Genomic DNA, 24501 nt, shown 5'->3' with positions numbered 1-24501 from the left:
ATCTTCACTGATTAACCCGCTAAAGTTCGCTGCTGCATTTAAACAGGATTCAATTGATGCCAGTATAGTGACGAATTATAGTAGCGAGCTGACGGGCACAAAATGATAAAGCGATTACGTACTTTCAGCAGGTGGTCAACGTGAGACTCGCTACTATACTCGCCACTCGACTAGAATCGTATGAATCAGGCCTAAGAGATACGCGGTCCTCCAAAGGAGGCTTCTATGGAAGTTATTAATATCACCATTATGTTCGTGGTACTTTGACGGATTGCTTCTACGTAGGTGATTTTATACCCACAGCGATGTGTAGTGTGCAAGTTATCTGTTAGGAAACACTGAACTGGAGTATGCGATTCTGGGGGGGGGGGGACCTTTTATAGTGCCTCTTGTGCAGACGCAGCTGTTCTTTCTGTGTTTAACTCTATCTCCTCGCGGCCATTCAGGAAAATTTATTATGATAATTTTTTTTGTTGCATTTTTTTTACTAAAATTATTATTATTTTTTTATTATCATTTGGTATCTCCATGGAATCAGGAGTTATTGCAAGAGGTCCGCTCTATATTCACAATGCATATGACCTTTATTTATTTATGAAATTAAAATAACTGCGACAAACGTTCAGTGATGATTCCATCCAGCTCCAAACAATGTTTATCATTCGTCTTAAACTCGTGCATTGTCAATACATCCACCACTTCCTCTGGCAATGAAATAAAAAAAATCTCATATTCAATTTCTAGGCTTGAATTCCAGTTCTCCCCTCTCATCGCTAGCTTATATCGTATTCCACTCTCTGTTCTGCCTGTGTTCTCCAAGTAAAAGTTATGTATAAGTTGTTTTAAAAATCACTATACATTTGCTATGGGATCATCGCCAGCTAGAAAGTGGCAAATCTTCAGTTTTTCTTCTTGGATAACCGCTTCTTGACATTAACCGCAGATATGTTAAACTTGTTCAAGCATGGCTATCTAAAATTTCTTTCTTTCTTTATTTTTTTTTTTATTTCTCTTAGCGATGTTTTGAAACAATCCAAAACACAAGTCTAACGGCAACTGCAAACAGCCAATTTTTGAATAATTTTCGTCGAAGTAATTTTATCGGAATAATTTCCACAACTAATAAGTTCAGAGATAACAGCCTCAAGAAGACCAAAGCGCATTATTATTTAATGTTTTTTTTTTCTTTTTTCAAATCAATAAGGCTTCCGAAAGTACGGTATCGATCACATTGCCAGAAAAGACATTCACAAATATTCATGCCAAAATGGGATTCTCACCCACAGCCTGAAAGTTAGAGACCAAGGACGCTACCCACTATAACAACAAATGTATAGTTTATTTTTCGTAATAGTTACACAGGTTTTTCTTAAATGCGATCATGTTCAGTTTTTGATATTTAGTACGAGCTGTAGTAATCATACTCCTATACTATATATGAGACCCTGAACCCTCAGAGCGTAAACCTATACTACATTAGCGGATTTATCTCTTTTTATTAATATTATATCTTTTTTTTGTATTTTTTATTCATTTTTTTCATAATCTGGAAACCAAATATGGAACTTTTACCAAGACACGTCAGGCCTCCGAATTTCTCAATACCGATCTTGTAATATTCCTATAAACCAATTCTTTATCAAAATCAATCCAAATGATAGGTCTTAGCAGACTTTGGTTTTTAGAAGTTCATAATCAACTCGACCTGTATATTTATTTTTCTATGCAAGGAAATTCCGTAGGTTGAATGAATGAGTGAAATTCTAAATATTCGTAAAGTCACAAATTTAGCAAATAATATTACAGATAAAATAAAATAGAATATGATTTATTACAGTATATGTACGAATGCTTAAAGAAAACTCAAAGATAAATCACCGATCACAAACATCGCAAGCAGAACACTTTATATTACATATATTCTTAAGATAGTACACAAAATATTATTCTTATTGTTATTTCAGCCTAACACCACGAACCTAAGTCCATCAAGGATGGCAACCAGTAATTCTCAATAACTTTAAAACTGCAAGCCTGCTACAAATTTTTTGAGAGAAATCCGAAGCACCCGGTAAAAACCAATCCCAACTATTAAGTACTGAGCTATGTATTAGTTAACAATCAAAACACGTAAATCATAAAAAATATGTTCAACATATTTGATTTGACATGTTTAGTATGGATCTCTCTCTCTTTCTCTAAGGATCAACATGTTTGGCCTGTATACAGTACCGTCGACAGGGTGTAGCATAGGGGCAGCCTACCTCACTGCGCGGATTAATAAGGGCTCTCATTCAGCCATATTGCGGTAGGCGCCGTCGCTACGCTAACAGGAATTGTTAGCGTAGCGACGTAGACCCTCAGTTTTTTAAGAGGCGGATGTAAAAAATATGAGAGCTACTTTTAAGTAGATGTCTTGTCATCTAACAGATATTTTGTCCGTTACATGTTGGATATATGAAGGGGTTAAAGCTCCTTTAACCCCTTCATATATCCAACAATATATCAAAGTCTCAGTTTTCTGGTTATTGGGGGTTTCCTTGAAAAGTTGTTGTAAGATATGCTTTATCGTCTTATGATTATATCCGTTTGAAGATAGGATAAGACTCAGGTATTTTAGTTCTTTGTTCCTATTTTGTGCTACTAGATGTGTTGTGCTCCGTAGAGGTTTAATTATTCCTAATGTTTGTGTGGGGTTATGGCAACATTTGAAAATATATCAATAATAAATATCGTGGCTTAAAAAAGTATAATATTTCTCTGTGGAAAAGTTACTTTCCTGGGTATATCCAAGATGTTTAAGACACCAAGCATATATAATTGTAGTAATTGTACCACATACATACCGAGAAATCTATAGATAATATTTAAATTACAAGCTGTCTCCTCTGGTATCTATCCAGTTGCATAAAAATAAGTTAAAATTCAACTCATTCATAAAAAGAAACTGGTGTAGGAATTGCAGCCAAAGCAACTAAGACTATGAATGACATTGTGTTGTCTATTAGTTGCATGTTTTCTGTTCGGTTTTCCTATTTTGTTGGATGAAAGTTCGAATTTCCAGGAGCGAAAAACCCTATCACATCTGTATAAAGCCGAGTAAACGTTTTTCACTTCCGAGATGGGATTCTGACCCACTTCTTTTCAACCAACGAACCACACACACAAAAAAAAGGAGATCAAAGTTAGCCATAAAAATGTTATCCCGCTATCCTCGGCCCCCATCCTCTTGCAAACAGCAGAGAAAGTTATCAATAGCTAACTTCACGACCTGGTGGTCCACCAATTACTTATTGATAACCAATATGTTACCGCACTAGAGCGTATTTGACATTACCTACTTTGGGCATAAGCCATAGAAAGCTTTAGAACAATACATGTTGTTGCTTTTACATTTTAGGTTGGGTCTGACATATAGGCATAATTGCCAATCTACCATCCTGTTGTCTTCCTTTCAGCTTTTGCAATTAGATCACATTTTTTCTCTGATCGTTCAAAACAGGCAGTAATCACAGATGATTTTCCATCTTCACACTTCCCGACTCAAGAGTTCTGGACTTTCGTCCTGTAAATAAACGACCTTCTCTCACTAACATGAAATCCTATCTATATTTTTACTGGGAAAAATCTGAGCTTCAGCATTACGAAAACGCAGTTATTATTATTAGAAGGGCATCTCCATGGAGTCCAAAGACTCATCGCAGAAGACCCAAACTATCTACACAATATCTATCATACCTCTTCTTGAACTCATTTACAGACGAAGCACTCGCAACTGACTCTGGCATCGCATTCTATTCATTCACCACTCTCCAAGCGAAAGTACTTACACCCTCGTTAACCACTCTCTTAATAATTTCGGGGATGACCTCTTGTTTTTCCATCACTATCACATAGCCGAAATATTTCCCCTGCATCAATCTTATAAAAACCTTTTAGTAATTTAAATGTTTCTATCATATCCCCTCTTCTCCGCCTATCAACCAATCTCGGTAATCCACAAATCCTCAGTCTATCAATGAAGGGAGCATTCCTTACACCACTCACCAACTTGGTCACTCGTCCCTGAATCTTTTCTACCACTTCCTCATCTCCAAGGAACCCAAGCGACCAGTTCGTTCTTATTTTTCGAAAGAAAGATCGGACTTCACTTTTCCTTATCTTTGGTATCCCTCCCCCTCAACCTATAGTATACTTTCACAAATATCTACTGGCAACGGGATTTGAACCCATAGACTGTAGGTCCGAAAGCAGAGACTTCTCCAACCTGACTGGCATATCAGCCTTGAAGGAACTCTAGTCTCGGATTTATCCCAATTAAGAAGAGCAACTTAATTTTAATTATGTCTAATGATTTTTACATAAATATAAGTTGAAATGTATTTATTTATTTTTACTTTTTTATAGAATTATGGAATTCCGACTGCGTTTTGCGACTGTCCTATTTTATGGAAGTGAGACCAAACAAATAGTCCTCCTCCTATCTTCTGGTATTGTCCATAGCCTCATCATTTTCTTAGTTTTTACGTTTTTATTAGCTATACTAAGAAATCTAATTAAGCTTTCTTAAGTTCCCCACCCCCCACCCCCTCACATCTCGCATGTGGTCTACTGAATTTGCCAAAATACAAGCGCAGCACATTTCTACACTCATTTTGAATTGTTTGCATTGTCAATACAATTTATTTTTTTTCGTATTCTGTTTTCAGGGGTCAATAGACACACGATAGTTAAACAAGTAAAACCATAATATAATGAAAATAAAGAATGTATAGAGATCGCAATGAATAGGAACAGCAAGAAAAGCAATTTGAAGCTTAGTTGGAATCTAGTACATCTAAGTTGTAAACCGGATATAGTCGCCGTCTTAGCAAAAGTTAAAAATACAAGAATATAAATCTGCCATGTCTGTTATCACACGTAATTTGAATATTTAAGTCGCTATGGAAAAAGTTAATTAAAAAAAAAAAATTTCTTTCATTCTAGGATATCCAACTGCTAGCACGGATCCGCTAACGATTTTAATCTGCTACTCCATAATACATCGACAACTTGGTTTAAAGTATCTAAATCTCCCCCTCCATTTTTATATAAATTTAAATATATCGTTATATAAATTTTTTATGTGACTACTGCCAACGAAAGGTAGTAAACATTAGTACTCTAGTGAGCTGAGGATTTTTCTATTTTTTTAAAATAAATTATATATATATAATATATAAAATATAAGCATACATATTATTTTTAAATAACATTAATTTTGATTCCATATCATATTAATACATTTTTGAATATCAGCTAATATGGTATTATCTTTTTTATAATAATTATTATTTTTATTATCAGCTACTTTTATAATTCATTATTTCGAAAATTTATTGCATAAAAATCAGCTTATCGCATGTCGTGTGTAGCTGCAATTTTTCACTTTAGAAAACGGATAATTGCCTGACACATCAAATATTTTCTTTCTTGATTTTAGTTGCCCAGTTGTTATTTCGGTGACCAAGTTCAAGAAACATGGAAAGGGTTCGCTGAAAAGGTGTATACTGAAGAAAAGCATTTTTATAACAGCGCCACCTATAAAAGAAAAAAAAACGTAGAAATGGACACGGAATTACAAATCTAATCAGCTAGATAGTTTTTCTTCTACCCACTGCGCATGATTTTAGCGACAACCCAAAAATTACAGAACACTAAAAAAATGCTAAGCACGCTTCACTATATCGCTGTAAACTAAGAAGCAAAGATTTATCTCTTCAAGGTCACAGCAGAGGATTAATTTTGAACATATTTGGCTAGCATATAGCATTACAGTGTGTTAAAATCTCTATTTTCTCAATTATATTACGCACAAATGTCCGTATGTCCATAGAAAAATGTAATCAGTCAACCTTGTGATTTGGACAAACGCTTTTTCGCCTAGCGTAACGCTAAAAAAAAAAAAACTATGCGTGCTAATATTGTGAAAATCCTGTGAACGAGGCTATACTCTACGAACGACTGGTTTCCAGTGGCTCGGCTGCTTCAAACGCGGCGGCAAAGGCCACTTGGGTGTGAGGTGTGTAAGACCATGCACGTTGTCGAGATGTTTTAGTAACATGTCCGTAGTTTTATTCCCGTATTTCGTGCCCGCGTGATTTCGAGTACTGAAAGTGGCAAACTACGTAAACATAGTGTATGGTTAGCAAGTTGGGTTGTTTATTGGTGAGCTTTTCGACGTCAGAACGTGGAAGTATGTGCGTCTACTTAGACAGTAGGTAAAAGCTACGCGTGCCATCTTCGGACGATCTACGACTGCCGATGTCTCTTCGATTCTAGCCTTGATTCGTGTGGTGCTTTTTTTTTTTTTTTTTGCCGCATTTTGCGAAATTAATCACCGTTCTCTCGGACACATTTTTATCGGCGTTCTAATTATGTGATCATTTAATAAAAACCGTCCGGAAGGGGTATTGAACTATGCTGGGTAACGAGTTATCTAGCCCACTCCTGGGCAGGGCCTGGATTTCGGCTAGGTGAAACGATCGGCGTAGGTTACAGCCTACGTTTCCAGCAGGCCTATCCCACTGTCTGTACATTGGAGGGCACCTTGACAGCCAACGTTGGACGACAATGACGACCCTGAAAACGGAATGTCGAAAATTCGCTCCTAATATTTTCAATAAAACTAAATGCCAGAACTGCTTTCGTACGAAGGATGCCCATTCTGCCGAAGCCCTCGAAAGTAATCGGGTGAGTACCTTGTTTTAATTGTCCTCATTAATACCTTGAAGTTGGCGCTGCTAATCATGTTTTGATAAGTTGATTTGTTCAGTAGTTTTTCATATAATTTTCTCAAACTGCTACGACCAATATTAATATAAAGTAACCTGTTTGACAAATAGCGCACTGTTGAGTTCACTAAAATAGTTTTTATGATAATCAGTTTAAGGGAAACAGAACTTAGTTTAATTATAGTCATGTGTTGTCACTGTGCGATCTGGTTTCAGTGCAGCTAAAATGCAACGTAATGACTAACAGCTTCACTTCAGGTTGCAATCCTTAACTTTGGATAAAGCTGCTGTGTGTGTATGCGCGCGCTCGCTCGTGCGAGACACGTGTATCTTAGGCAACACTCGAAAGCCAGTAAAATATATTACACAGTAAAAAGAAATTCATTTATGGACGCAAGCAAAATTTCTTTATATTAATACTTGTTGGTGATCACTGTAATATATATTTTTTTTTTGGCGTAAAACGTATAAAATTAACTGCACGTAAAATATTTTAATTATTAAAATATATCAATTGATTCCGGAAATGGATGAAATAAAATATTCCTTAATTAAAATAGTTTGATCTACCATTTTTCACCAAAAATTAGAAGCATGTTATACATAAAAATGAAATGAGTCGACTTAGAAAAATATATAAAATTAATTTTTATTTTCAACAAAAATTAATTTTATATATGCAGAACTGTGAACCGCGAGGTTCAGTTCTCTGAATACCACCTTTTGACAATGGCAGTAACAGTAATACAATTATTTATATAACACCTAGTGCAATAAATAAATTGCAAAATAATGTTGCATGTCACAATAAATCATGCCAGTGACGGTTTTTGAGAAGAAAAATAAATGCATAAGAGACTTCGTTTAGGGTATTTTTTTATTTATTTATTTATGCAATGCATGTAGCTTTTTCTTTCTTCTGATGCGTATGTTATGGTAATTTTGCTTTCAAAATGTCGGTTCTTTTTCCTCAAGAATCATCCGTAACACATCACATGTTCTATAAAATATAGTGCACGAAGCCAAGTAGCTACAACACTCATTCCATCTATAACGTGTTGTTATAGATGCAGCATTTTTTTACGGATAAAATTCTTAAATAGTAGTGTACGCTAGATGGAGCTCGCGAATGCTTTGCGTAGTGGCATAAAAACTGCCTAACGGGCTTGATTTGAATCATCATTGACAGATCTTCCGGCGGGCTTCTTTTAACGCACAAACAACTGTTCATGCTAGGGAAACATCCAGGTTTTTTTTTTTTTTTCTCCTTTTTAGGGGAGAAAGAGAGCTAGCAACAGTTCCATATATTTATTTTATTTTATTTATTTTTTTGTATGGAACTACTGTAACATTTTTTAAATCACGTGTTTACTTCAGTTGGAAAAAACCCATATTACAAATACCTCTCGTGATGACGAGATTTAAATCAGTTCTTTTTCCAGTCGAAGGGCACATGTCCTGTCAGATGCATTACAGATGGGGCCATGTTGTCATTGACCTCCCTACTTCCATCACTACCGCAGTTTATCTGCATTATTCGGATGAGCACGCGTGAGGCAAGTGGTCTTCAATGCGTTACGGAACTATGTTTAAAAAGTGCAAATTATATATCCACTACGATATTTTTTGAATTACAATAAGTGTATCTATTTATGCAGAAGAAACCACTGAGTACGTTTCCACGCTGATAACGAAAATCCCTCATAATTTGTTAAACTCACCGAAATTCAACTTCTTTTTTTTTTTTTTAATCCTAGTAATTATTAATAGTAAAATATCAATGCCGTGGGAACAACAGTATATTCACAACTGTAGTACATAATTGTCTGTTAATTGTAAAAGGAACTTTTACATTTTTAATTTTTTTTATTTACATTTTTTAATTGTAAAATTATTTAAAATGGCATATGTAAATGAGTTAAAATTTAAATGCTTGTCTTATGATACTTATATTGCAGTTAATATTCACATTGATTTAATTATGATATTAAAATATTAGTTCATTTTAGCATAAACTAAATAACAAAAAAAAAGGACATTTTCAGACGCATGTATTCATGTTCGTTTTTTTTTTTCAAACTGAGTGCTCACACATTATACGAAAATGAATTATACTTTTTTTTTTTCTGTTTTAAGTCAAGTTCTGATAGGTGATGATTACATAATTTTCAAATGAAGTACCTACTTGGATTCATTTCTTTAGTATTCAAGTATATTTTCTAGTTGTATTCGACTGCAATCATAAATCATTTCTCTTATCTTTATTACAGACCAATCTCATAAATAGCTTAGACGTTGGTAGTTTATGCATTCATGGCTTATGTTCTGAGTATAGCAGTTTTGGTGAGCGTTTTAAATTAACAAAACGGGTTTTTAAAAAAAGGGGGGGGTTGAGTATCATGTACGTTTAAAAAAAAAAAAAAAAAAAAAAAAAAAAAAAAATTCCGTAGATATCAATCACATCGTATGTAACTACCGCGTGATTTTCATAATGAAGAGAATCTTAACAACAAACTGTAAACAGGATTTATATGAATATATAATACCCCCCCCCAATTCAATATGACTATTTTCGTAATCAGATGTGGATTGAGAAATTCGAATTGCATAAACGTAAATTATGTCACTGTAAAGTAACAGATTACAGCACTACCCATTGTCTTTACCCTTTTTTTTTTTTTTTTTTATCAAGCGAACTATCGTCTGCAGTTAATCCACATAATACTGTTTTTATCGATGACGCGAAATGCACTTAGGTTACTGAGCACGCTCATTGCGCAACTAACTCCTACTCGCCGATTGCAACGCCAACTTGTAAAAACAGTTATTCTTTTGAACTGTGTTTATTTATCGCCGTAAATAGCCTACAGTTGCTCTATTCATCATCATACAGAAGGAGATTTCTCAAATGATATCTCTTTGCATATTAAATTGCATGCACAAAAAAGTTGCTGTTGTGGAAGGATGCTTTTGGTGTTTCGTGGGTGCCCAAATTAGAAACATTTGCTTAGTGATAGCACTGGAATTATGTCATTTCCTTCTGTGCTGTTTACAAAGCTTTTTTTTTTTTTTTCTATAAGTGAATTAAAATTGCTTATCTTTCTCGGATATTGTATTCTTTCATTCATTTGAAATAATCCAAAAGTAGTTTCATGTTGAAGTCTGTTCCACACCAACTTCTAATCCAATTTCAGTAGCTTTTTACGTCTTCTGGTGTCTTCAGTCCTGAATCTTGATAACTTAGTTGTGTAACACACATCGATAGCATTAATACAGTCTGTTAGATGACGATGAATGCGACTCCAAAAAGAGAGAGAGAGGGAAAAAAAAATCTCAAATTGAATTAATATGTTTAAGGCGATGACATTAACACCAATATTAAATCGGATGATATTGAACATAATGTTGACAGTAGGAATGGATAATAATATTACGAAAATGTACATCTGGAGAAAGAAATATTTACATTGTTCGGAGTTTAGCCCATCCGTATTTGGAGTATTGTCTATTAGTAGGGCTCCATTAGAGAAAAGGATATTGATTTGTTGGTGTTTTTATTTATTTAATTTTTATGACAGTTCACCCACGAAAAATTTCAAACTTATAGCACATATTACTACTATGGGTTCACGTAACATGATACTTTTCCAAGCTCCTTTTAGGTCTTCATTTAGCAGATCCAAATGAGCCACCTGTCAGATGTTCTTGTGAGATCACAAGAATATCTATAGTACGCCCACACTTTGTAGAGCTTCGTTTGGCTTTCTACCTAGAATAATCGATTCGTGCTGAAGGGGAGAAAGAAATGAAATTGGTCGCCAACATGCGAAATCACGTGCTTTCTTGGCTGTCGCTGTACTAGTTTAAAAACTACAATGTTCGTAAAAGAAAAGCTGTTTTCCGACCTGTAATAATAAACAAACGATCCCAGAAGACCGATTGATTACCCTATTATCGGAATGGATTCTCCTTTTTGTGACATGCGCAGAAGTGTCGAAGGGTCTCGAATCTGTGGGCATACTATACCATTTTAACATACATACCATAACATTTCTCAAACATTAATATTACAGTGGGATTCAAATTCACCGCCAGTCAATACTGAATGTTTTTTAACGTCAACCCCACTGTTCTAATGTTGCTTTAAAAAAAATGTATTGAAGTAAATAATTTCTGTAACCCCCTCACTTCCCTTTAACGTCACGCTATGTAAATACTATAGAAGTACTTCGCGTCCAGTTTATTATCCATGGGTGCAATTTATTTTATTTTTATTTTTCATTCTTTGATTATAAGTTAAATCATATATGGTTCCATAATGGTCCGTCCCCATAATTTAAAATGAGTGCATTTCCTTTTTGAAGCAAGATGTTAATATAAATAAAATTGACAGTTAGAATTAAGAATGCACAGGAAGATGTAAAATTAGCGTACACCTTTTTACCTCATATCTATCTCCACTGTAATTCATCTGTATGGATCACGTTATTAATGAAACTAAAGTTGATATTCAAATAGGAAATATTAAACGCAGCTCTTTCTTTGAATATATTATACTTCTAAATGAAGACACTTTCTTTTGATAAAACTAAATAGCTACTATTACATATTTGGTACGAACAACAACAAAAAAATGAAAACAAGCAAGACGTGAATAAATAGTAATATTTATGAGTTGTTCAAAAATTTCTCGACAAACTCAGGAGATTCTGTTGTGGCTGATGTCGTTAAAATAATAGATTATGTGCGTACTGTTTCTTCATTTTTCTCTGTTATTATTTTCATCTAAATCGTTATCTCCATATTAACAAATGGAACTAGATCTTCGAGGTTCGTAAGCTGCAGATTTCTTAAAATTCAGTGAGCTTCGTCTGTGCTAATCCATAAATAGGCGATCTGTGTTCTCGACCGGTGGGCGCATATTATAAAGTTGATCGCTCATTCTAGCAATTCAAACCTACAAAGAATAGTCTGTTTGATAAGTGGTGGGCGTTGCTGGTTGGCTGCTTGCCTAGCCCCTATGACTTCCTTTGCTAAATAATAAAAGGCTTGCAGACACAACAATTTACATCTGTCTAAAACCAAACAAAAGATTTTGTAATTTTTGATTTCAATTACTTGGAAGCACGCGAGTTTTGTTGGAGGAGGGACGCTTTCCAAAACTTTTCATATCTCCAGTAAGCGAGTTGACGCGTGGTTTGGGTTTGCTTTTTAATTTTATTTTTGGTATCTCCACTCACGGAAGATTTGAATATTGAAGCATTTTATAGTTTTTATAATTTGAAAATAAACGTCTAACATTGATATCCTAGTTATATTACAATCTCCATACGGACAAACCTGTTAGAAATAAAAGCCATGTTTGTTTGTGGTATAAATTTTTATTATATATATAGTATATGTTTATTATATATTTCGTCGAAGAGACGCATATGACATCTTAAAGGACTGCGATATTCGTGAATGAACAGCTGGATTATTTTATTTTTTTACTTAAAACTTCCTTCAAGGTTATACTTCTGTTGCTTCTTTTTCTGTTATATACGAATGTTCAAATTTTTCTTTTGCTAATCCATTGGCAAGTTTGATAGAACTATGGCAACTGTAAAAGCATGAATATGACGGCACTTTTATCTAACGATAACGTTGAAGACTGCGCACTGATCCTTGTTTTTGTTTTTTTTTTTTTACTTTCATTTTTTTAATAAGAAAAGAGAGATTGCAGATAACCTTACAGGAAGTTATAAAAGCATTTGTTTAACTAGATGTCGACTTGCCCTTTTTGAAACAAACAAGCTTCTCTTACATAAAAGGTACTCCTTGAAATTGCAATCATTGCACTGATAGCAACGCGACTAAAACAAAATGCTGGAAAACAACTTTTTTTGTTTGCATAGCTGTGCAGGAATCGCAGATAATTTCTTTATAACCGCTTAAAAATCGTAAAATTTCACGCTCCACCTAGTAAATATCCACTTAGATGCTTTCCATGATTAATCCCCCCCACACACACACCCTTTCTCTGTGTGTGTGTGTATATATATATATATATATATATATATTTTTTTTTTTTAATGTTGAGCCCAACATAATTTATCAACTTATCCTTGTTTTCTTTATGGGGGCTAACTGGATAAATCCCTGCCTGAGGCATGCAATCGAACCTTAATAAAATATCTGTAAAATCAAAATGGATTTTGAATTTCATTTTATTGTGATATAAATAATTAATATAATTTTGTCACTTTATCAAATAAATGAATAAAAATAATCAAATGGCACCATATTTTTTTCTTATGATTTCCACTCGCTGAAAACCTAAACCGTACTAGGTTAGCCAAAGCTCTTTTTTATTTATTTTACATAATCTGCGAAGTAATGTATAAATAAACTACGAAGTAGTGCAAACCTAGCACCATTTCAGACCATTGTGGATTCGTATTACAATCCACAGCGTATCGGTTTGGAGAGTTGTTATGCTATTTCGCTCGGCCATTCAAGCCGGCAGTTTTGTTGGCTTTCTTTAGTTTTTTTTTTTTTTTTTCACAAGCGGGCTTTTAGCAGGCACTATAATTTTCCTAATATTATCTTAAATAATACTATGGTTCGCAGTGCTTACTCAAACACATTATCGTTGCATTGCAGAATTCTGGTAAGATGTGCACATAAAAAGCATGTTTCATGTCAGGCAAATATATTTTTCAAATAAATTTGTTGATATTTACCTACCTGAGATAGTTGTTCTATTTAAAAATTTTATACGCATTCTTGCCTTCCATTCCAACGAAAAACTTGGTTGTTATGGTATGCAAAACTTGAATTTGCGATTCGTGTGACATGAGAATTTAGGCTTACAATAGACCAGAGTGCTGAATGCTCATTTACCGAATAGGCGGCTTGGATAGAAAAGGACCAGTTTCCTGTATCTCGCTGTCCCTTAGACCTTTGATTTTATGCGTAGGAGGCGGATTGGAGAAGAGTTACACTGGAGGTGTACGTAAATCATTGTTTGTTCAAAAAATAAAATTATACCGTGAAGTGGCATTCACAGAATTTGTTATATATTAACAGATGTTCTGCAAACCGGCCAAGTTTTAGTTAATTTGGATATCAAAAAACCATAGGCTTAATTTTTTTTGGTAATATTTCAATGTATATTTGCATTTAAAATATCGGCATTTGTAGAAACAATGTACGCGTACTTATTATCATATACAGCATATCGGAATAAGTTTTATATAATTCGGATTATGCAAGCAGAATAATTTTCATAAAATAAATAAGATTGATAAGCGCCCAGCTCGTTGCTTTCCCCATACACCGCCTTCACCTTTGTCCTTTTGAGTAACATTATATCTACTCACAATTTAAATTTACCTTATTATCCTGATGTTCAGTTTTTATTAGCTCTTTCCTTATTTATCTCCTTAATCTAAAATATTTATTTCACTACATTCTTATTCACCTTCCCCTCGCCTTCTTGTCTGTCTTCGGACTTCTTTAATAGCTTTGTTTTAGACTTTACCGTTTAAAGAGCTTATCAACTTATTGCAAAGTATGTTGCAAGCCACAGCCAAATTAAACGTTTTGCATTATGAAAGAACGAAATTTAAATTACTTATTGCGAACCTCCAAACGGTTCCACTGTCTGTTTATGTGTCCGCCTATCCGATGTCCTGGATTCACTAATGCATGAGATATGGCAACCCTAGATGCATGTACTGATATGGGAACAACCGTGTCTGTTAACCCTGTTTTTCACGAATTCCGTAATAGCTAACGTTCGTATACAGAATAGGTGCTAAACTATTACGATATGCATAAATGGAACTATTAATGAAGTACGCCTAATAAAGGACGTTATACCAGAAAAAGAATTATTTAATAAAATAAAGTGGACACTTTTTTTTTCTATATTAATTGTTGTTTCTGCAAATATATTAAATAACTGTTGGATTTGTCTTTTTCATATTATTCCAAAAGAGTTTTGAACACAACGACATCTACCGGCACAGTACTGTTGCGCGTAACTGGGAAAAATAGAGAGAAATGACATAAATTAAAATACATAAAAAAAAAAAGTGATTATTCAAAATTTGTGTATTATTGTAAACGTACTAGATGTTTATAATATACCTAATGTTATACATAAAAAAAAATTAGTCGCTTTATGTTGACTAAGCCTAAAATCGGTAGTATTGATATATAAACTTTTTATAATCAAGATACTATCTACAAGACCGATTAACTTTGCATGACGTCAAAACCTTGCTATGGCCCATTCATCTCCTAAACAACATTCCTACAAAGTATGTAGCGACCTTACCGGTGTGTGTAACCCTAAACTACAAGTGTCACAGAAATGGGAACAACTTTAGTGAAGCGATGGTTAAACATTTCCCAAGCACATAATTGCAGCTCTCATCGGCACATTCTTCATGTTACTGCTGAATATAATGCGAAGGAACAAGGCTGCCAAATATTAAAAATAGCTGCGCTGCCACAATGCACAATACATAATAATAAACACTGTTATTTGCTGACGCCATAACAAAAAAAAGTAACAAAAAAAGAAATTGCAGACTGTCCGGCATGGTTGATGCTTTGTATAATGTAATGATAGTGACGAAATAATTGACTTCGCTTTATAACATCAAATAATAAAAATAGTAATAATAATAATAGAAGAAAGAAACGTGACTCGCTGTTTATACCGTTATAGGAATCTAAAAATCAAGAGAGAGTAGGTCGATATAACAATATCCCTAAGGCTAACCCTTAATAGAATCATTTATTTCTGATTTTGCACAGTAATTGAATTCCGGCTATCCAATGCCATATTGAATATAAAAAGGAAATAACTGAACAGTTATTATTGTGGTCTCGAATATCATACGAAGCCCATAATGACGAAAATGTCGACTCTCCTTCTTTGAATGTTTGATCTCTATATCACACATTCAGTATTGAAAATGATACAAACCTTCGATGTTTGATGCTTTTTTATTTTTAATATTGCATGATACAATTGAAAATTTATTATTTAAAATAACCATGAGATTTTTTTCTCTCTAGAAATGTATAAATTTAATTGTCCCTCTTCCCCCGCGCACACATACTCCCACTTTTTGAATTCGTTTAGCCAAGCTGTAATTTGTTTTAAGTTGCTAATAAGTTTCTGCATTTCCTGAACTTAAACCAGCACTTCGTTACAACTAGTGCATAAAAGATAAAAGTGCATAAGCATAAAAAAATGACGGGAGATTGTTCTTTAGTTGAAAAATCTCAGTTTGATATTCGTCATGACTAGAAAAATGTTTCTATGGACTTTTCAACTGAAAAAGTTAGCCAATCGCATAAAGAGTTAGCAGGGTTTTTAATCCCTCATACAGGCAAATCGGTCATAGAATACATGCAAGTAAACGACAAAAATATTGTTAAATGTCGGTAGTATTCGGATACGGACATTACTTACTTGATACAGATACTTCCTCTAACAATCCGATGTTATTTCTTTCAAAAATGGATGGAATGCTTTCATACTTTTGGTCTCTTTGAAAAATAGTAAAGAAAGTCTCTTTCCAAATTAATACTAACCTAAAATCTCCGTTGACTATCCGTCTGAGCAAGTATAAATATTCAGTAAGCTTGAATTAGTGTTCTGGTAATAACACCAAGGCCCAGAATGACAATTATGACAGATCCATTGCGCATGCTGATTTTCGGTAGCCTCCGAATGTATAGATACAAGCTTGACTCATTTGGATATTAGTTTTCATTCTCATCGAAAAATATTTGTATAGAACTAGAACATATGCTTTATTTGTATTTCTAAATCTTACCCGCTTTTTCACATGTACAAATATGCATATGTTGCAAAAATGCTTCGGATTTGAGTATGTCATAAACCTTTTATTTCTCAAATTTGAATTTCCCATTGAGCAACTTTTAACGGAGGCCACTCGTCTATGTTTATCGCTAAACTTTGATAAAAGAACCATGTATTTCGATCCTTTCTTCCACCCAAAGCACAATCATTTCATTTTGAAACGTCAGACGTTTGACTCTTAACTCTTCCCAAAGTTCTATAGTTTGACATCCAGGGAATCTAAAGGTTCTCTAGATCATTTTTCCTCTTGATAACGACTACAACCTTGTCCAAGTTTCTTTTACTGGCGGAAAGTCCTTCATCCAGCCAATCTCAGTGTCGTCTGTATAGGTTTGGCACTATTGTAATGTTAATCTGGCTTATATCTCTTATTTCCATGGTCTGATTAATTTTTCTGTTCTCCTAATCTTAAACGCCTCTTATCGAATAATAAAAATAATTGCAACCAAAGTGAAGGTCTTTCCCATTCCACCCAGTCGCTATACAGGCCTTCGTTATCCAACAAGTGTATGGCAAAGCAGTCGAGAAAAAAAAAGGCAAATCAGAAAAGGTATGAGAGAAAACCTCTAATTTCATATTCAGCCTACACATCTGCTCACAACAGCTGCACAAATAGATATGACTTTGAAAAGATCAAATGCAGAATGCTTGCCTCCTACTCGTGTTTTTTGATTTCTCGACAAGGTCACTGACGCAACGGCTGTCCTTTTATGTTTCCATCGCTCTCATATTCAGATAATATGGCATCATAACATCGGCCAAAGATAAAGTCGATCTCCTTGCATCATTTTATCTTTCAACTCCTGCAGAGGTGATAAAAGTATTTGAGAGCTCCTGATACACTAGCAGTGTTTCTCAAACTTCAGATATCCGCGTACCCTTTCTTAAATTTTCATTACTACCAAGTACCCCCTTATCAAATAATAAATAAACGAAGTATATTTCATTGTAAATGTCTATTTTATTTGAATTTATATGTAAGCGGATATAGAGTTTGAGTTGAAATGTTAATTCTCTTCAACCGAATTCCATAATATCTGAAACACATTCACTATATAGGTATATATTTCTTTGTTTTAACACGTTCACGACGGAGTGGTGTCAAGCAAAACCATATGTTGCACCGGCAACATAAGGTTTTGCTTGAGTCTATACAGCAGTTCTGTTGGAGAGGAGATGTGATTCATTACTTAGTGCCGTTTTATCTCAGTTGTCTCTAATTGCACTATTTGTTCAGAAATATGATTCTATGCGTTAATGATACATAGCCGAAAATTGCCGCGTACCACACTTTGAGAAACACTGAACTATAGGATACACAGACACACACAATCCTTTTCAGTACTGATATCTTTCCATCAGTTTTTATGTGACCTGCCTAACTGTTTCTTGAATTTCCTTTCACTAATTGTTTGTGGTCTGGTAAGGTCATAAGAACGGATTAATGTGAATATATCGAGGCTAGTAATACTCCTGGTCGAAAGGTGGTTACTGAACCAAGTCTCATTTCCTCTGTTGTACACTAGTACAGTCATTTAGCATTACCTCCTTATATTTACATACCATATATCTTCGAAGATCTAATATACACAGAGCTTTGATATTCATGGGTGCCATTGTACGAAAGAAATAATAAAATAGTGGACAGAATCTAAAATCTTTATTTTACAAAGAGAATAGGTGGAACATTTTTAACATTAAATAACTTTCTGAAGATCTTGCGGGCAGTCACTTTTCCAGCCTTCACTGATAGCGGAGCTCAAGACTGTTAGTGAATGAAGACTATGGTGAAAGTATGCTGCTAGACAACTACCGCCATCTCTTAACATTTTCGGTGCGATACAGAATGTAGCTGTTATGACCATAATAATTAGCCTATTGTTATACATTTTGTATCATTGCTCAAAAAAATTTCAGGAAACCCTACATTAATAAATCACCCTCTCAGGACAAGTTTTTAAAATTGCATTCTAGTTTTACTTTCTTTTTAATCGCTTGCTTATTCCATTTCTTTATAAACTTTCATCACGATCTTGAAAGATCAGAATTATTTAAAATATACGTGTTGTATTATCTGTTGTATACTTAAAACAGCTTAGCTAAAAAATTAATTATACGAGCTAAACGGAGTTTCTACTAAATTCCCGCAGTGTCCCATTTTTAAAGAACAGTAACTCATCTTGGGTGCCAGTTTGAGCAAAACGTCTTTTGCTTTCTGTGCTCCGTATTTATTTAATAGTTAGATAAATCCATTGTGATAACATTCTTCTGCCAGTCAGACAGACAGAATGGGGCTTTGTACCTAAGCCGTAGCCTCGTTAAAAACAACTTTGTTACAAATACATTTTGTATACAGATCGTTTAGGTCACCTAAACAAAATCATTAATTTTCCTGTAACATTGAACCTGACTCGCATATCTTTTGTCTTTACACTCTCTGGCGTCTCTTGCAGTTTGGCACCTCGTTTATGAATTCCACTTTTCCCTATGGCGAGTTTTGGTCCACCGAAGATTAAATTAATCATAAGCGTAGAAGAACTTGTTTGGCTGTTTATCATATCCAGAACTGTGGTCTTGGCACCAGTTCTGCCAGGGAAAAATATGTAGTAGATGGGAACCTCCGCATGTTACTGAGAGGTGATGCCACACCTTCTTTTTCCCATTAACTCTCATAACGTGTTTGGAAGAGTCGAGGTGTTAGCGTTGTTCAAATGGAGCCGAATATTATTACTTAATAATATTACATCATGCGATATAGTTAGGTTGGTTATTAGCGCAAGAACAAAAAAGGTCATACTTTGCCAAATCAAAGATTCCTAGTTATGTTAATTTCGTTGCAGTTATCTATCTTTTAAAAAAAAATTAACTCGCCTTAAATAACAGTTTTTTTTTTATATATATATATAAATTCGTTTTATTCGTGAATCTAATTTTGTAATTTTGACGAATAAAAAGAAAATTAGTTATTTCTACTACACCTCCAGGGACTCATCCGGAAAGATTCCACAAAAGACCACCATCTGAATTCTATCTATCCTTTCTCATCCATCCTAGGACGGTTTGAGCCTTGTCCCCCCCCCCCTAGGGGCGAATTCTCCATGCTTCCTGCGCAAGCTCATTACTTGAGAAAGAAGTAATATTTATTTGTTAGTAAATGCATGCATTTATAAGCATTCCATTTATGGCTTTTATTTTTGTACACAGAAGACGTCTTAAGTTTGCGCGGCAATAATTGAGCTTTGCGTTGTGTATCGAAGGCCACTGCTTGCTCGGTTGTAGGAGCTTCCAGGTCCTCGCTATAGCACTGTGTCATGCACGCGCATAGCCATTTCTGCTCCCTTCACGTCGTCTTAAACACAGGCCATACGCAGTGAAAGTAGCTCTAGGCAGTGAGCTTCAGCCAGCCTTTAGAAGTGTGCTTGTTGCTTGGGAAAATTAAGTTACAACCAACTTTTTATGACGATGTTATTGACCAGTTCATAAAGAAGAACCGTAAGGTAGAATTTGTATTCAAATAGCTAAATTGAAAAATATAGAATATGATTTGCCCCCCCCCCCCCCTTCAATGAGGGACTTGCGACGAATTAATACAACCGGTTCATCACTCCTCTGCTGCATCCCCTAAGAGCTGTAACCCGTGTGTGTTCACGGAGCTGGTTTGCCTGCTTGCAGGGGGAAAATCCCGAGAATAAACTGGAGAGAAAAACTCTGCTGTCCACGACTGGCTAACTTGGCTATGTCTGAGAAAGATCCTTAAGCTACTCACGTCGGCGACGGTAATCGAGCCTAGGACATTCCTTTCCCAGACATATGGTTGCGAAGCTCATAACCACTAGGCTAACCGCGCGGACCATCTGAATTACTTGATTCTTAATCTATACACATCACTATCCACCCACATCTACGCCATCCACTGCTCGCTAATAGTATTTTTGTCTATAAATTTGTGTGTTCTCTGGTCGATTTGCTGCATGTGGTATAAAAAAAAATCCGAATTGGGCGCAGTGGTATGCTTCACCCCTGCAGAAATTGCCTAACGTTCATACCTTCTCTAATATTTATTTTTTTTAAAAAAATTGTACTTAAATTTATAATTGTTTTAATTAATATAAATTGCTTCATAAATGTTTGATTTCATCTCATCTTCTTGCGTGTTATGTTCAATAGCTTGTCACAGCTAAGTAAGTGAGCTGTGTAGAAATCTAATTAATGTTTACGATAGGGTTTCCTGGAGGAAAAATCCTTGGAAAAAACCCTTATATGGATCCTTTACGTCCTAGACGGAGATCCGTGCCGAGGTCTTTCTAGTCGAAGGGCATCGTTCTTTACGAATTGCACTTTTTTAATTGATTTGGGGTACTGTTCAAAACACTTTGCCAGAGAGCAACTTTTTCTCTCTCTCAAAAAATAAATAAAACACGTCTGTTTTTAATTCTAAAGTATTTGGCATGAATGTGACGTTATAAATTGTTTGGTTGCATGTTGTCAACAGCTCATTATCCATCAATCAGCTTGTGAAGCCGAGCGATAAATATGATTCACGTCTTTTATTGATTTTTTTTTTTTTTTTTTTTCACTGTGGCTTTGCATCTTATCGTTTCACTTCCATCGATAGCCTACTGATTACTGTTGTTCGCAACAAGAAGTTGATGGCGGAATAGGAAATAAAACCATACAGAAATTTTCCCATCAGTCTCGCGACACTGTTCGTTTCTAAATATTTTCATTAAAAGTAATATATAAAAGAAATATTCTGGAACGGAGGTTTGGAACATCAAGGATTATATAATTTATCTTTTTCAAACTGTTACTCATTTCTTTCAAGTATTACTTGACTTTTAACCTATTTCCAGGAGTCTGAAGATACCGTCAACTCGAATAATGTGTACTGTCATACATAGATCATTACTGTTGTGTGTGTTTCGTAACCCTCGCATGTTGTGTTCAGTCTTTTATTTTAACGTTTTAATTAAGTATGTTTTTTATGGATCTTGGTAGATTACTTCCGAAAATCTTCATAGCATATACACTTACTTATATCATTCTGCGTCGCATGATATGACTGTGAATGAGTCCAAATGATTAAAAAATCATCATTTTTCTTGATGTCATATTATAATTGGTAGCCCCCTTCTGCAGAAGTAGCTCAGCCTGTAACGAGGATGTCCTTTGTTAAGATCTAGGTACAGACCCTGTCTAGAACGCGAAAAATACTCGTGTTTTTCAGCTAAAGGCAAGTTAACCTTCTTCACATAGTGGAAGTGGGATTTTTCATCACCACAAACTGGCTAAGGGAATACATGCCATTAACAGGCATAACATACCAGCGTTATAGATTTCGTTGCTTCGGCCGGTAGGATGCGCTTCCATATCGCAGTCTAGAGAACAATGTTGAAACGGCAGGACTGCGAATCTTGTCTAGACAGAAGGATTTTTGTATCCTTTTTGTCCTCGTTTAAAAATCCTTTTACAAGGATTTTTAAACGAGGGGAATTAACCGACTTCTTATGGCGGACATATTCCGTGACTCCTCCTCAACAACCCCCATTTACTTAATGCACCATCTATACACTATGCCATCTTCTGCCCACTACTGGTACTTTTGTCTTAATTGAGTGTGTTCGCCGGCCGATTTGACTGTATGGAGATAGGAACTCGAGGTTTTCAACGAAAAATCCAGTTACGCTGTATGAAATGGCTAACTCACCTTCTGTTGAAGTCCATATAAGATTCATCTTGTCATGATGAAAATCGAACTCGGGTCTTTTTCCACTCGAAGGATGTAATTTTTGGGAGGTTTGACCTACCAAAAACGTGTTTTTTCTCTCCCGCAAAACAGACAAACTGGCTTGAGAATATAATTAACAGAAATAATACTTACATAACCTTGGTTGGATAATCTCCCTCTCAGTTGGATTTGATGTCAAACTGTTGCATGGACTTCAGATTGTATGGATTTATCGAATTGAAGGCGCTGGTCTGTTTATCACGAATTGGTATTTCAGGAGCAGTGAACACTTGTCGGTCTTAATTGAATGTTTTTAGATTACGTGAAGATTGAAGTGTTGTGTAGTTTATTATTTTGTCCGGATTCTTTCGCGTATTTTTTTCTATTTCTTTCATCATTTTGATTCTAGTTATGTAGCTATCCTAATCTACTGTCAAGAAAGTTAAACTTAGTAACCAGTTGAATGCAGTTGTTTTTGAGGTAGTTATTTTTCATAACTAGAGTTGAGAAAGAAAAATGACGAAGAACAAATGCATCTCACGTTTCTTACCGAAGGTCAAGTTCTGATGAATTATATATGAATTATCTTGTAAGATTATAAGATATGCAATAACTTTGAAATATGAAGATAATTGAATTGCAAAGAAATTTTTCTTTGGTATGTGGCGAATGTGCCTTCCAGCAATGAAAGAAATATTGAGAAACATTGCTGGTTGTTTGGTATAGAATTGTTTTCGAGGCGGCGAACTTTATAAGGCCAGTATATTATGTGTATTAGTAGCACGTTTTCAAACTAGTTTTTTTTTTTTTTTTTTTTCCTGGACCAAACTCTTCCAAAATGTTGAAGTCCATCTCCATGTAAAATTGACTGACTTAGCTTTGCTTAAAAAGTCTTAATGGAATATTCAATCATTCAACCCGGATTTGAACTTCAGGTCTCTTTCCCAACCAAGTTTAGCGTGACGGCACTATTTATAACCACGTGATGGGAGGGGAGGCGGGTACTAAACTGTATTTCACGCGTAACAAATAAGGTTATGACTTGTTTAAAGAAATGACTACTGATACCTTTTTTTTTTTCTCTCTCTTTTAACCTTCCCGATAAGTAAACAACTTTTGTGTTTTCAAGCTGTAAAAGTTTCGTAAGCGATTGAGTGCTTAGGAAGTTAGACACCTTCGGGCTTGTATTACCCTGACATTGTACTGTTTAAGAGACAAACTTTCACCCAATAGTCTATATATTCAACTTTTATTAGCGTATTCCATTAAGATTTTCACTGACCTGACAGCTGTTTTTCGAATTGTTGGTTCTCGTCAGAGGCCAAGCAGAAATCAGAATACTATTGATATTTCGTGTTTGAGTATTCTGGAATTTAGAACTTGAAAATGAGCTTCTTGGTCGATGTGTGAATCGAAATTAGTAATAAAACAACTATATTTTATTAGTTAGTGAAAGAATAAGCGTTTTGGAATCATTTCTTTAAAATGGACCTTCACGTTTTATGAAAATCAGGAGGAGGCCTTATAATTTTGTTTAAATAATGATTAGTTGAATTAGAGACATTAAAATAATCTGTAGCCAACCTTGACGTCAGAATAAGATGTCTTCTCAAAGTTGAGGGGCCCTTTAAGAGGTGCGATGGCAATTGGGATTTATTGAAAAGTTAATGTCCTTAAGAAAGAAATTAATAATTCGTTGTATTAAATTTATGTAACAAATGCCTTCGGGGTTTTAATTGAAGGTCTCAGACGGAGGTGGTAGGATTTTTTTCATCATACAATTAATACATACAAAACACACAAACCATTAAGACAAAAGGACCATAGTCTTGGTCCTTTTGTCTTAATTCCAATCCATTTCATCCTTCCCGCTTTTACTGCACACAGATTTGTTAATTAAATGTGATTTTTTTATTTGGTAAGTCGTGATTAATATTAGGAAATTGGGTAGTACTTTGAGCCTCTCCTCATGTTTCGTTAATGCTTTCATAGACGAAATTTCACTGACTAGAATTTGAGTTCAAAAAATTTTAAGTAGACAAAAGCGTAATAGAAATTAACTCATGTGTTACTTTTACTGTATTTTTCAAATTGGGAAATTCTCTGTAAGC

The 24501-nt window shown here is 34.8% G+C and overlaps 1 protein-coding gene across 3 annotated transcripts in view; it reads left to right on the top strand.

Annotated features, from left to right (window-relative positions):
* Window positions 1-6069: 6069 nt before the first annotated feature.
* The window catches only part of LOC150097192 (uncharacterized), a 336086-nt gene continuing 317654 nt past the window's right edge, over window positions 6070-24501 (top strand). For all 3 annotated transcript variants that reach the window (XM_090406866.1, XM_090406865.1, XM_090406864.1), the window contains exon 1: window positions 6070-6732. In XM_090406866.1, coding sequence (XP_090262992.1) covers window positions 6613-6732 — 120 coding nt within the window. In that variant the 5' untranslated portion in view covers window positions 6070-6612. The remainder of the gene's footprint in view (window positions 6733-24501) is intronic.

The sequence above is a fragment of the Typopeltis vanoorti genome, chromosome 17, assembly GCF_054136105.1.
Source record: "Typopeltis vanoorti isolate ZY-2024b chromosome 17, IOZ_Tvanoo_1.0, whole genome shotgun sequence".
Taxonomy (NCBI): Eukaryota; Metazoa; Arthropoda; class Arachnida; order Uropygi; family Thelyphonidae; genus Typopeltis; species Typopeltis vanoorti.
Note: the sequence above shows the minus strand (reverse complement) of the source record. Positions and strands in the feature narration are given on the sequence as shown.